This window comes from Apteryx rowi, unplaced genomic scaffold, assembly GCF_003343035.1.
Source record: "Apteryx rowi isolate R43461 unplaced genomic scaffold, aptRow1 scaffold_373, whole genome shotgun sequence".
NCBI classification, from domain to species: Eukaryota; Metazoa; Chordata; class Aves; order Apterygiformes; family Apterygidae; genus Apteryx; species Apteryx rowi.
This window is the reverse complement of record NW_020450230.1, coordinates 569267-582637: the sequence shown is the minus strand read 5'-3', so window position 1 is coordinate 582637 and position 13371 is coordinate 569267. Positions and strand designations below refer to the sequence as shown.

Below are 13371 nucleotides of genomic sequence, written 5' to 3'. Positions count from 1 at the left end.
AAGAAGCTCTGCGGGAGAATCAAAACAGGAGCTGTGGCTAGGTGCTCTGAATGGCCCTCTGTAGGAGCCCATTTATATCTTTCCCCAGTAGAGGAAATGTAAGGAAACCCATACCTACACTAGTGTCAGCTTGTATAAAATCAAATCTATTTGTAGTTCATTAATTGTATAAATTTTATTCCTTCCATCTTGCTGGTAGATAGATATAGATATAGAGATATATTTATTAGCTCTAGCAAATCAGGGTATTTTCAGTTTCCTAGCAAGGAGGTATGGTATGTCCTGTGAAGCATAATAGTGAGGTATTGGAGCAAGGGATGCATATAACTGATAATAGGACCTTTCACTACTTGTGGCTTAGTTCCAATTGATTAAAGTGCTCCTGAGTACTGAGTGTCCCAAATCAATTTCTAGAGCACACAACATGCCAATGTTATTGCCATTCTTCATTTTAAATAATCGCTCTTGATAGAAAGACTCTTAAGCACAAAAAAGGTGATAAAACATGTAAATCATGGCTAATGAGCCACCACTTGGCCCTTGTCTATAAACTTCATGGGTTCATGCCTAGATTGGGTGGAAGAACAGTGACCTACATCAAGCAATTTACTGGCAGTTGACTTCATATAAGTGCTTTTTAGTGCTTTAGAATTGTGCTCTCTTTATCTCATCTACATCCATAACTAATCAGTGGTTCACCCATGTATATTTGGTATTACTAGAGTTGACACCAACTTTAATAATATCGATTACTGAGGTTACAACTAAGTATTGCCATAGGTTTAATTTAACTGAACTATTAAATTGTTATGAGATGCATTCATGGGCATGGTTCCATATTCCTCCCAAATAAATCTCTTACAACAGGCAAATGGATCTTGCACATTCAGGGGCTTTGGGAAGGGTATAGTTTTGATCTGAGCCTGCTTAATGAATATTTATTTCCTAGTAAAAGCATTCATCATTGTCATTATCTTGCAGTAAAAATAGAAAAGTAGTGCTTAAATTGTTCAGCAGCTGGTTGAGAAAGGTTTGAAATTAAATTGTGGTTGATTTTTATCCCTGACGGATTTGCATGAATCAAATTACAGAACTGTCATGAATAGCTCTGTGTTTTAATACTGAGTTTGTGATTTTTTCTCACTCCCATTCAAAAAGAAGCCGTTCTAATTAATCCTTAAAAGGAAAAAGAAATTATTTACAAGAATCTTTCGGTGATAACTCCTTTGAATATTTTTGCCAAAATTAAATATGCATATTAAGACTTGAACCTGATTGCTCATTATCCAATAGGATAAATATCGAATACAAAATAAAAATTGCTTTTAATAATTGTCAAAGATGAAAATTCTAACACTGGCTTTTTATCAAAGGGATGTAAAATAGCAAAATATGGATCTTTGCAGCAAAAATATGATAATATGTAACATTTATTAAATTACAATAGTTTTATGGGCATATTTGGTAAAACTTGAAGGAATGTTGTTCTTCTCTTCCTTTCAAGTTTTAGCGAGTGGAAAAATTGGACGGAGAAAGCAGGTTGTGTCTTTAAATCTTCATCTCATGAAGTCAGCAATTACAATGTTTACATTATCTTATCTGTATTACCAGCTCTTTTAAATGTTAGGCCATATACCACCTCTGTTTCATTTGTTACCGTGCCTAATCACATTATTTAACAAACAATTTAAATATTACAGTTCTTTCAAAGATGAAACTCCCATTCATTGTATTGGAAATTACTGTTCATATATGGAGGGATTGGCAAATAAGGTTTAGTGAGATACTCTCATAATAATAATAGCGCAAATTTTGTTAAAAGCACAAACAGTATTGCACTTTGGTCTGCTGTTGATGATGATTTGCTACATTTCAATTTGCATGCAAGATTTTTCTCTCACAATACCACTTTCTGCAATTTCATCCTAATTCTGTGTTCCTAATCTTTGAGTTCTCCATATAGAACTGGTTGTAATTACAATGACTTTCATTACGTAATCGAGTGTAAGGAAGACAGCTCAAAGAATTTAACTAATGATCCTTATTGGCAATGGATTTTCCAAAAGCTGCCTGAAAGTTAAATGAATGTACGAATTTGCATCTGTTCAACTAAATCTGGCTGAATTTTAGGAAATCAAGTTATTTTACTCCTTCTATGCTACAATTTTCCTGTGTGGTGTGCATTTTATGCAAACTGCTTGTCCTATTCAAGGTCCAGATTATCTAGTGTGAGATGGATATACTGGAATAAATAAATTAATATGAGAATTAAAGCTAACACTAGTTCAGTTTGCTAATGTGTAGCAAAAATGAGTGCACTAGAATGAAATGGTCTGGAATTTAGAAAGTCTGCTTTGCACTTATAGCTGTATGTGAGAAAGTGTTTAGCAGAATTTCATATTAAGAAGAATTTCTTTCATAGTATGCCTGTTCATTACTTGATTATATTAACTGAATTCAAAAATCTTTATTTTCTGAGGCTTCTCACTTTATTTAATTAATGCTGCAAAACTACAGTAGTGCCCATTCTTTTATCAAGCCTTTCCTTTTTTTTTAATCTTCTTCATTTTAGCAGGAACATTATATTCTAGAATATAATTCTACACTTAGCTATAATATTTTTCAAAGAAGTAATATTTTCAATTGTATGGAAAGCCATCTGGTTCTTTGAGAAAGACATTTCTTATGTATATAATTTTTTGTAATCATTCTAATAGTTTCCTTTTCTAGTTCATTTTCTTGTGTATATCCAGTGGGGTCTTTATTTATTTAGTTAAAAACTGGATTGTTTGTTGCTGTTGTTTTTTTAAACACAGATATTTTCCTGCTCTGTTATTTTGGGKTTTTTTTCTCTTCTTCTTCCTCTCATGTGTGGTAATTTTTATCCTTTATCTACTTATAGCTAGCACACTTTTTTACATATGTTTCTCCTGTGGCTTGTTTCAGGATGTAGAGAATTTACTGTAAACATTCAACATTCGTGATTCTAACAGCTAGAATACCTTCATAATATCCTTTCAGTATAGCTTATTAAAGCAATAATACTTGTATCAAATATTGTGTCTCATATAGCTGTACAAATTTTAAAATTGTAAGTAATTTGTGGATTTTTTGCAGCCATTTGTGAATAGTAAAAGCTGTGCTGTTGCCAGTTATCATGTCAGTACAGAAGGCATGAAATATTATAACAAATCTGCTATTCATATAAGGATAAAGCATCATTCTACACATTTTCATTGCCAAAAGCATATTTTGAATTTTGTACATTAGAATCCATATCTGGAGTGTATTAAGTGTTTCTTATGAAGAAACAACACCTAACATAGTATTCAGAGTGCTTTTCTGCTGTAGCTCAGTAAAATCTAATTAACCTTAACTTAGAATTGAGTGTAATTAACTACATTCTCCGACTAGATCTGTCGGTAATGCAGTCCTTGGTGGCTGCTTGGTACACAAATAGCCAAGGAACTGAATTTTTACGGTGTTGTCTTTAGCTGTCAGATAAAGACAAATTCCAGATAGTGAAAAAGAACTTGCGTTTGAGCATCTACCACCCTGATTTCTCTTTCTCAAGAGCAATGAGATGGATCACTCCCCAAAGGCTGCTGTCACTTCAGCTGCTAATGGTTTTCTATAATCCTTTTCTATTAGAAATGAAAGTTTTGTGCACTGTTGTTAACGAGGTTAGAAAATCTCCCAAGGCATTTTTGATAACTAACTGCTTATAGCTATCCTCTTCGACATGAAAAATGGAAGGTGTATGTGTGTGAGATATCTGGGTTTGTGCATACGCATATGCACATGCTCTCTTTTTTCTTCCCAAGACAATCTTAAGCAAGCCAGTTGTGAATTTCAYTTATAGAAGGACAGCTGTATTATCTTTCTTTGTGTGTAGCAGCTGTGTTCTAAACAAAAGCAAAAAACTGATGTTTATATCAGGAATATCAGGAACAATATGTCTGTCCGTAGGCCACTAATTCTAAACATTTAGGGATATGCCACTTATTAGTTCAAAAGTATATGAAAGTATTAAATATGTTTTTAATATTTAAAAAATGATCTATTTGGTTAGAAAAAGATATAATTTCAGACCTAAGTATAGGCACATATGTTACTTTTCAGAGTTTAAAGAAATTATTTGATTACTTCAAAGATGTCAACTCATTAAGTGGGCCAAGAAGATTAGCTGGTATTCAGACCTATTGAAAAAAAGGCTACTTAACTTGGGTGTTGAAGTGTTGGAGCCTGGCAGTTTTCAACATTTCAATTACATTTTCCCTTGTTTTTTAGATACCCAAAATTTTAGTTACAGATCAGCTTTTGTGAGGATGCTGCTTCCCTAATATTCAAGGGATATAATCTCGGCCAATTTGGAGGTGTTTTATGGATTTATCCCTTCATGATATTTCTTATTTTCAGGTTTAATAATATTGAATAGTCTAATCATCTATGGCCTGAGCATATAAACTCAAGATTTAGGCAGAACTCAGTAAGCACCATGGAGTGCACTACAGTTTCTTGTGTTGGGGAAGCTAAATGCTGTTTGCTGAGTGATGCCACAGATTCAGCCAGCTTTAGCACTAGATGGTGGACTGTTAAAAAGCGAGGAACACGTGAACCAACCCAGAGGCAAGGCTTCTGCCATTCTCATTTTATTTCTTAAATACTTCTTTCAGTCTGCTAAACGTCTCATTCCTCAGGACGTGTGGATTCAAATCACTAGTTGTAAGGGAGCCTTTATGGAACGAGCTCCTGCCTTTTCGAAAGCTTCAGTGGAGTCCCTGCCTCCCTATGCGGAGTGAGTGCTCTCTCTACATCTATTTATGAGTACGATAGAACCACAAAAATCCCTCTACACCCATTATCCTAACAACTGAGAACAACATATTTGTATTTTTAAAAGTACTCAAGACATGTTTCTACCAGAAGGCACCACTCTGAATACACTTTTGCTAACATAAAAAAGTCAGTCAATCAAACATCTTTAATAACTTCGCCATTAAATGATCTAAATGTCTTTGTGGGGATTTTTTGTTGTTTTTTTTGTTTTGTTTTGTATGTGGCCTGGGAAAAGTTCAGTTTAGTTTAAACTAGTCATGAAATCTGTTCAGTTAATGATAGCTTTCTAAGACTAAATGCTTCTGTCTGGTAGTTCCATACATTTGTACTGCAACTTTATTGTATACCATATTTTCTACATAGTTGGTAGGATAACCCTTACACTTTCCTGAAAAGTAATATTGTTTGATGCAGTTCCTAAATGTTTGTAAAGAAAAGTATGAGCAATAAATTCGAAAGACTTGAAAGTGACAGTCTAGTTTGATTCAAACCAGGAAAAAGGAGTGAACTTTCAGAAAATTCAGAAAATTCAGAAAATTCCCGTAATGCTAAGCAATGGAGCACAGCAATGATATAAGAAATGGTGGTAGGCAGGTAAAGTATAATGCATAGAGAAAGGAATAATTTAAATTACACCTAAATACTGAAGAGTCCTAGATATCATAGTGGACATTGTGTGACATTCCCTATATAAAACCTCAGATATTTAAAACTACAATAGATTTTAATCAACAGAACTGACATTTCCTTTGCTGAATGTCTGTCCTACATTTCTTCTGTTTCATTTTTGTATAAATGTCGAGCAATATATTTATTCCATTCCATTCTAGGTTTCAGGTTTAAAATACCAAGCACAATGTTGTTTCTTATATTATTTACTTTGTACGAAAAGCATGTAAGTTAACAGATTTAGGGCTGGAAAGTCTTCCCAAAGATCACGTTTTGGAATATTGAATAGAAATGGGAGGTAACAGAATCCTCAAGCCACTGTCTCTTTTTAACAATTTCACTGACTTTGTGCAGCTGGCTTAATTCTTGTTTGCTTTCACTCTGCTTGCTAAATTCCAAGCATAACACTATTYATTTCATGATTGAGTTCATCCAAGAATTCTCTGGTGTAGAATATGTAAAAAGCAAATTCCATTTAAAAGATCAAGCACAAAAACAAGCACAAAACCAAAAATATATATTCCTAACAATGTGAACCAGGGTTGTGATCTTTAATCTTCAGTAAGTAAGGATTATGTACAGGATCTAAAGTTCAGGTGTCATTATTTCTGACAATGAACCACTGAAACCACAAGCACCAGAAACAGAGAAAGTAATACAGCTTCTGATCTTCTATTCAGTAATACTAGTAAACCATAAAGATGAAAGGCAAAATCTTGAGCAAAATCAAGTTTTCCTAAGTAAAAATACCATTTAAACACCCTTTAAATATTATAATTTATGATTACTAGGCTCATCACATAGTTTGCCTTTCTGATATGATATCATAAATATCTTTTTAAAATGTATTATTGGAAATTTTAAGCCTTTAAAAATGTTACAAAGGGAAACAACTCAAACTATTACAAAAGAACTTTTCTCTTTTTACCTGTGAAATATATTATCACAAGAATGTTCTCTGGACTTCAACTTGTATCGGTGAGATTACAACAATGAGCAGAAGTTTGCAGGATCAGACCTTCATTTCATCCTTTTGGTACTTTGTTGATGCATATCCTTCATGTTAGGTGAGCTGAAGGACACTGAACAAGCAAAGTTATCCTTTTTTATGTGGTTGTAGATAAAGTAAATGGAAACATGTTTTATCATACTTTTCTTTAAAATCGAATTGGGTAGCTGTGTTTCTGTCTCTGGGAGAAACTAATAAAAGGCAATTGTACTTTTCATCTGTATTACCAGACACAAACTATATATCTGAGACACACTTAAAATTTTTAGCAGAGATGTAGGGAAGGCATATCAACGTGATGGAATATTGTGCTTCTCAGTGCTTAGTATAGCTTTTATTTTATTTTAATGATACCTCCATCGGATGCTGTGTATATTGATTGAATTGTGTTGCACCTAAATAACTACAATGTTCTTATAACTTACCACCCATAGGAAAAAACACATGAATATTCAGTGCACAGTTTCCGTATCATTCTGAAATCATGTGAAAGAATGGCTAGGGCACTCTTTGGATAGATACTTTTGCAATAACAAGAATAGCAATAGATCAAGGAAGAGTCCACTTATGCTAAAGGTCTTTGAGCTATTTCTGGTACATTATAACCTCCAAAATCTCTCCTGTATTACTTCAAATCTGACGCCTACTCTCTATGAATGAAGGAAAGAAACCTGATTTTTTTTGTGCATGGTGAAACAGAATTATCAGATTCTAGCTACAGGGTTGAACCAGACTGACAGTGTGTTAGAGGGCATTTTTAATTTTCTTTTTTTGTTTGGCTTTCTACCACTCATTATTTTTCTGCTTACTGCGAAATAGCCAAGCATCCTTTGATCCCTGCCGCCTTTCAAAAGTGCTGGTAGTGTGAAAGAGTTGTTCACATACAAACTAACAGTTTGTACCTCTCATAACTCTGTCAAATCAGCATTCTCCCTTATCTCTGCTGCTGCAGATCTGTGTGCAGCAACTGAAGAATATTTTTGTGTTTGACAAGACTAAGAATCGTTGGTCAGTTTTTCTTGCAAGTTCTCAGCTTGTAGTCAGTCTGAGGCTTACATGTTTCAGAAGAAATGAGGAACAGAACCAGAGTGGAAGAGTTATAGGTAATGACTTTGGAAATGCAGGGAGTTTGAAAAGATTGTTGGAGAACAGCTGAATATGTAGATATTTATCCCAAGAGTATCCCTTACTCTATACAACACTTTCAATGAGACATATGCATGCCTGCGTTAATATTTCATTAAAAGGTGGAAAAGCTAAGAAATCACTAAATGCTGTGTCTCTGAATGGAGTAAGGAGATACTTGTTTTTAAGCCGCTGTTTGAATCTATCTCAAGAATTATGTGTGACTTTTAGTGACTCAGTGGCATATTGGCTCCTTTGTATAATTTGGTCCAAATTTTTGTAAGCTTTTTTTGCACCATCCAAATTAGTGCTTCACACGCACAAATTGTCATATTTGTTATCCTTTCATTAGAGTGAAGGGGAGAGTCCAACGTAACCATCTTTAGAGAAAGAAAGTGTAGCTTTAGACTAGAAACAGGTCAGTGCAGTCATCAATCCAAAACATCTTACAATTCTTTCATGGCTTTTTTCATGGTTTTATTCAGGCAATAAGAAGTATAAGGGGAATTTCATCATTGTAAGAAATAATGGCCAGGGCTTTTCAAAAGAAGGGACTTCATTTCACTGAAGAAAGTTTTTTGATTTGGTTGAAGGAAATCAGCAAATGTGACACACTTCTGTTTAAGTGGATGTCTTGGCTGGTCTGGAAGAGATTATTTTCCTTCCAAACACAAATACCACAGAGGGAAAAACAGAATCCCCCAAAACAACGCAACCTGCATCATGTGCCTTGTAGCGCTGGGACTCGTAGGTGCCATTTACAAGAAACAGAAATGAAAAGTTTAAAGAGTTAATGATTAAAGTACGTTTCAGAAACGTTCATTTTGCTTGTGTTTCCTCTCCAGTAATGCTACATATTATGTATATTACCAGGACTTTAACACTGTAAAGAAACAACAGCTGTATAAATTAGTTGCACAAAAGGCATGTTTTTCCTCCAAAATCTGTTCCTATTTCTCTGTTTCTAATATTCATAATGTGAGGCTGAAAGGTAAGCTTATGTAACTCATGCTTTTTGGTTGATATAAAAAAATATTTATGTCTTCTTTCTGGTAAAGGGCAAGGAAATCTCAGAAAGGACCAAATTATGGCTGTTTGGATGATAGACTGAAAGATGACAGGAAGTCCTCTGCTTGAGGATTTCCTCAGTATAGGTTCACAAGGAGGACGTCTCTGCTAGGGACTTTTTGTTACATTTAATGCTTTTATCCTTAAGTCAGCACACAGTTTATGACAATAGCTCTGCTCAGTTTGGGGTTTTCTAAACAATTCAGTTATTCAGATTATTCTGAAAGGTTAAGTAGGGAGGTTGAACCCCCCAAGTTCACCAAACAGGAATACACAGCATGTTTACATCGTGCTTTATAGAGCATAAAGAAAATCTGTATAATTCAGTCATGGAACTGAATGGAGTGATAGATGGCTATTTAATGGCCATTGACAAGGTATAGCATTCTAAATGCTTTCACATATTTTACAGATGTTGAGGACCCAGAGTAAATAAAGTTTTTCTTCCTCTGGGTTCCTCCACACACAGCCTTGTGCAGCTAGTAGGTGTACTGTGAAGTATTTTATCTTTTTCTGAAACATAAAGAACTGAACATTACTAAGAATAAAGTACTACAGGTAGGATGGTAAGTGCTGGGTTGTGAATATCCAGTCAAAGACAAACCCAGTGATACCTGATAAAATATTTTTTCATGCTGTTACTTTGGTATTTGTGGAATATGTGCTGAAACAAGTATCAAAGAGGAGCATAAACAACAACATAATTAAAGACCACTCTTAAAAATGAGTCTGTGAAATGGGATTTTGTTTTATTTTCTTAAGAAGAAATGAGGTCAAAACAGTTGTAAACTTGGCTTGGGTTATTTCCTGGGGAATTAATGAGTGACTTAAGTTAATGGATCTTTGCTTTTCCTCCAGCCTTTTCCTATAGTTTATTAAATCTCCAAGAAAGGATCGACATTGAGTCATTATTACGTGGTTATGGCAAAACTGTTACTATTGTCAAGGCTATTGTTTATTTTGCATTTTTACCCTCTTTCTTTTGTTCATAAACAACAGCTGATGTTTCGTTTTTCTCTTCTGAAATCTTGATATTACAGAGCATTAAAGATAGCCTGGGGAGATTGTTGGGTCATRTAGAGGTTATTCACAGCAAGAAGATACCAGCTTTGCAAAGTGCTACACTGAGGGAGGCGGCAAAGATACAGGAAAAGCTGACTCAGCTTAATTTCCAATGGGAGAAAGTTAACAAGATGTACAAGGACCGACAGGCGTAAGTAACTTTAAAAAATTTTTACTTCTGATGACACTTACTAGTGTTTGGCTTACTGTTCGTGATTGTTTCCTCATCTCCTTGTGGAAATACTTTTTACAGTCCCAAACCGTACTTTCTTATAACTAAGCACTAGAAAGTTAATAGAGAATTGTAATTTAATTTGTGAGCATTTTTGTAAAATTGAAAATATTTTGACTGTCACTTGCATTGTACCCAAACTTGGCATGGTATTACATACGTATTCTTATGTTATTAAAAATGCCATACCTTTCCCCTGAGATAGTGTTAGTCACTTATTCTTTTACACCCGTACACAGCACTATTGATTTAAAAATCTGAACCTGTGATGGCTGTATCCAAGTAAAATCCCAAGTAATGGTAGAGGATTTACTGGTTCCAGGAGCAGTTCTCACTTCATGTCTTAGGCACAGCCAGAATTCTTAGTAACCCTGACTCCAGAGGGATCTCTTGCAAGTCTCCTTTATGCATTAGACATTATAAGGTAAGGCAAGACAATAAAGAAGTATGAAAAGGCATTAAAAGGATAATAAATACAGCAGTGATCTCTTACAATAGGATATGGTATTTTTGTTGACTATGATTATTATTTTTCTCTTAGTCTATTATTTATATTATTTGTAATTTTGGAATTGTGTTATGATGCAAAAAGTAGCCAAATCTATTTTAATGATTCAAACATGGCTTGTGTTAGTAGCATAATAGAGACTAGCAATCCTGTAATTTATTTATACCCTGAAGATATCTGATATTTAAAATTTTTGTCATCCTGCAAAAAATGCTGAGGTTGATATCCTAGCATTGCTCTTTTAATTTTTTAAGTAGATGATATGCCAGATGTTACTGGCAGTGACACAGAAATTTGGGGCATATACTATGGTTTTTCTGTGGTATGTATAATTTAAGAGTTATCAGATAAGTTTAACTTAAATAAAAGGTCTTAGTTTTGAAGTTCAAGCATTTATTGAATTACCACAGAAAATTCTTTGACAATTCATTGGAAAGAATCTAAACTCTTAATATGATACTGATCATACTTAAATATATGACCAGCCCATTGATGAAAATTGTCCATTCATAGGAATTTTACAAGATTAGCTGTTATAGACAGGGCTGAAAACTTGGCATTAACAATTCCCTTTGATGTGCTACCATCATTTACCCCCAAAGAGAGTAGATTGAAACTTGCTAGAATATTAATTTTTACATTACATATATGTTTTAAAATATCCCATATCTCAAAAACTATTCTTAAAACTATTATAATTGTACGGAAAAAAAATAATTTAATATGAATCTAAACACAAAACCAGTAACCAGAAGAAAAAAATATTTCCTATGGACCTAGGCTCTACTGATTTTGTCCTGCAGTCCAAGGCTAGGTAAACTCTGTATGTTGTTTAAAAAGATTGGACAACATCTGGCACTTTGCAGATTTGTAAACATGTTCTTTCTGCAGTCAGCCAGTCACCAGCTTTGATTTCAGTTTGCTGGAGAGAGGGAGAGTAAAAAAAAATCAGAATTCCAGTAAAAAATATAATTCAATAATCCTCATGTCATCTCTGTTTTGCCTCAGCCTCTAACGTGTAAAAAGACAGATTTAAAACCTGGGAAGGTCTCCAGATTCTCCACTCACACACTACTATTGTTTTTTTTTAATACTAAGCCTGGCCTTGGTTGCAGTAAGAAAGATTCTTCTGTTTGTCCTGATGCCGTGTACAAATACGGACAATGAGTTGGAAATAAAGACTGCAGCAGAATAGCTCACAGAGATAACAATTGGGGATTTGGGGTGTTGTGCATTTCCCAGAGTTTAGCCTTGCCCAAACACTTATCTATTGGTATGATAAACCAAGCTCTTAGAAACTTTTAGTATCTTCCCTGTAAGCATTTTCTTCCACTGATTCGTAGTAAAGAGAAAGTGTTTACTGTTAGCTGAAAGACTGGACTACCAACACTAGCGCTCAGTTATCCCGTATGTACACTATAGTAATATTTAGCCAGCACCGCAAAGTATTCTGAGGTGAAATGAATTAATGTTTGTTGAGTCCTTTGAGGTCATCAGATAAAGGCACTAGAGAAGGAAAAAGTATGATTATTTTCCAGCTAGAGTTTGCCAGGGGAAGTCATCCGCTTTTAGTTTGATTGACAGTAACCCAAGGTGATGATAAGCTTCACTGCTCTCAGGAATCACGCAACTTTCTCTTTAATATTTTGCTTGTGGTGTGAGTTTTACTGTGCCACTGTTTCAGTGGTTTCTTTTGAACTCTGAGATAGTCCCCAAAGTTTCTTGAGCTTTGTGATGTGCATTTGCACTGCACAGGAATGCTAGGGAGGAGATGAAGGAAGACAACCTGGCCTTTAGCATTTTGCTTCTAGCAGTTTGTGTCTGTAAGGGGTGCAAGTTTCAGTGTAAGTCTGCCCTTGAGACATGGATGAAGCAGTGTTTATGATGGTGAAGTTTTAGGACAGTTTTGGAAATGTTATTGGAGCACTGTCTTCCTTTTGCTTTCCCAGGAGCATGTCTAGATGAAAGCGTGTTCCATATTTTGAAGGTTACAGAAGCAAACGCTATTATTATTTGTTCACTTCTGACTGTCAGTTTTAGGCAGTCAAAGGGTTGTAATAAAATGGACATTATTGTTTAAGTAAATGCAAAGTCAAATATCAGTATGATAAATGGAAGAACAAAACAACTTTTCTTACCCTCATAGTTCCTAGTAGAGAACTTGCTCTAAGCCCCATAGAAAAGAAAGGAAACATTCCTGTTGAATTCCTACTTTAAGTTCATATTTTAAAAATAAAGTTACTGTGATTCAAGTTTTCTTGAAATGTCAGTCTAGTAATATTTTAGGTTTCAATAGTTGAGACTGCAATATACAGTTTTGGACAATATTTTGTCATTTTGTACTATAACCATTAGGTAAATGAGGAAAACTCTCACAAAATTTGCTCTTAAAATATTTTTAGTATAGTTTTGTCCTACAAAAAACAACTTCTGACTAACTAACAGTAATATATCTTTATTGTATGGACTACATTAACRGTAGTTGGCAGTGGTGTGTGAGTTCACTCAACTGTTATTTCAATGCTTGTAGGAATCTGACACCTGATAGATTTATAGGAAAAGATTTAAGTGACAGCATTTTGTGTTTCCCAGAAAGTTCTTGCTTGAGAGGTAAAGCTGGGCAATCTAACAGGCTGGAAGATTGCCAACTGTGACCTGATAGATAGTTACTCAACTATTTGACTTGCTCTTAATCCAAACATCAAGTTTTGGTTCTGTGGGGTTTTTTTGTTGTTGTTGTTGTGGTGGTTTTCTCACAGCTTTGTAAGAAACTTACCAAAAAGGAGGGAAAAAAAAAAGAGAAGAAAGAAATCTTTCCCAAAATACCAAGTATCTCACAAATCTCATCAGCTCCTCACT

The 13371-nt window shown here is 34.5% G+C and overlaps 1 protein-coding gene across 1 annotated transcript in view; it reads left to right on the top strand.

Annotated features, from left to right (window-relative positions):
- Nucleotides 1-13371, top strand: part of LOC112969900 (dystrophin) — a gene marked incomplete at its 3' end in the record, with an annotated part of 817409 nt that overhangs the window by 252535 nt on the left and 551503 nt on the right. Inside the window, exon 38 of the mRNA XM_026073700.1 lies at nucleotides 9751-9923. Within this exon, the coding sequence (XP_025929485.1) occupies nucleotides 9751-9923 (173 nt within the window). The remainder of the gene's footprint in view (nucleotides 1-9750; nucleotides 9924-13371) is intronic.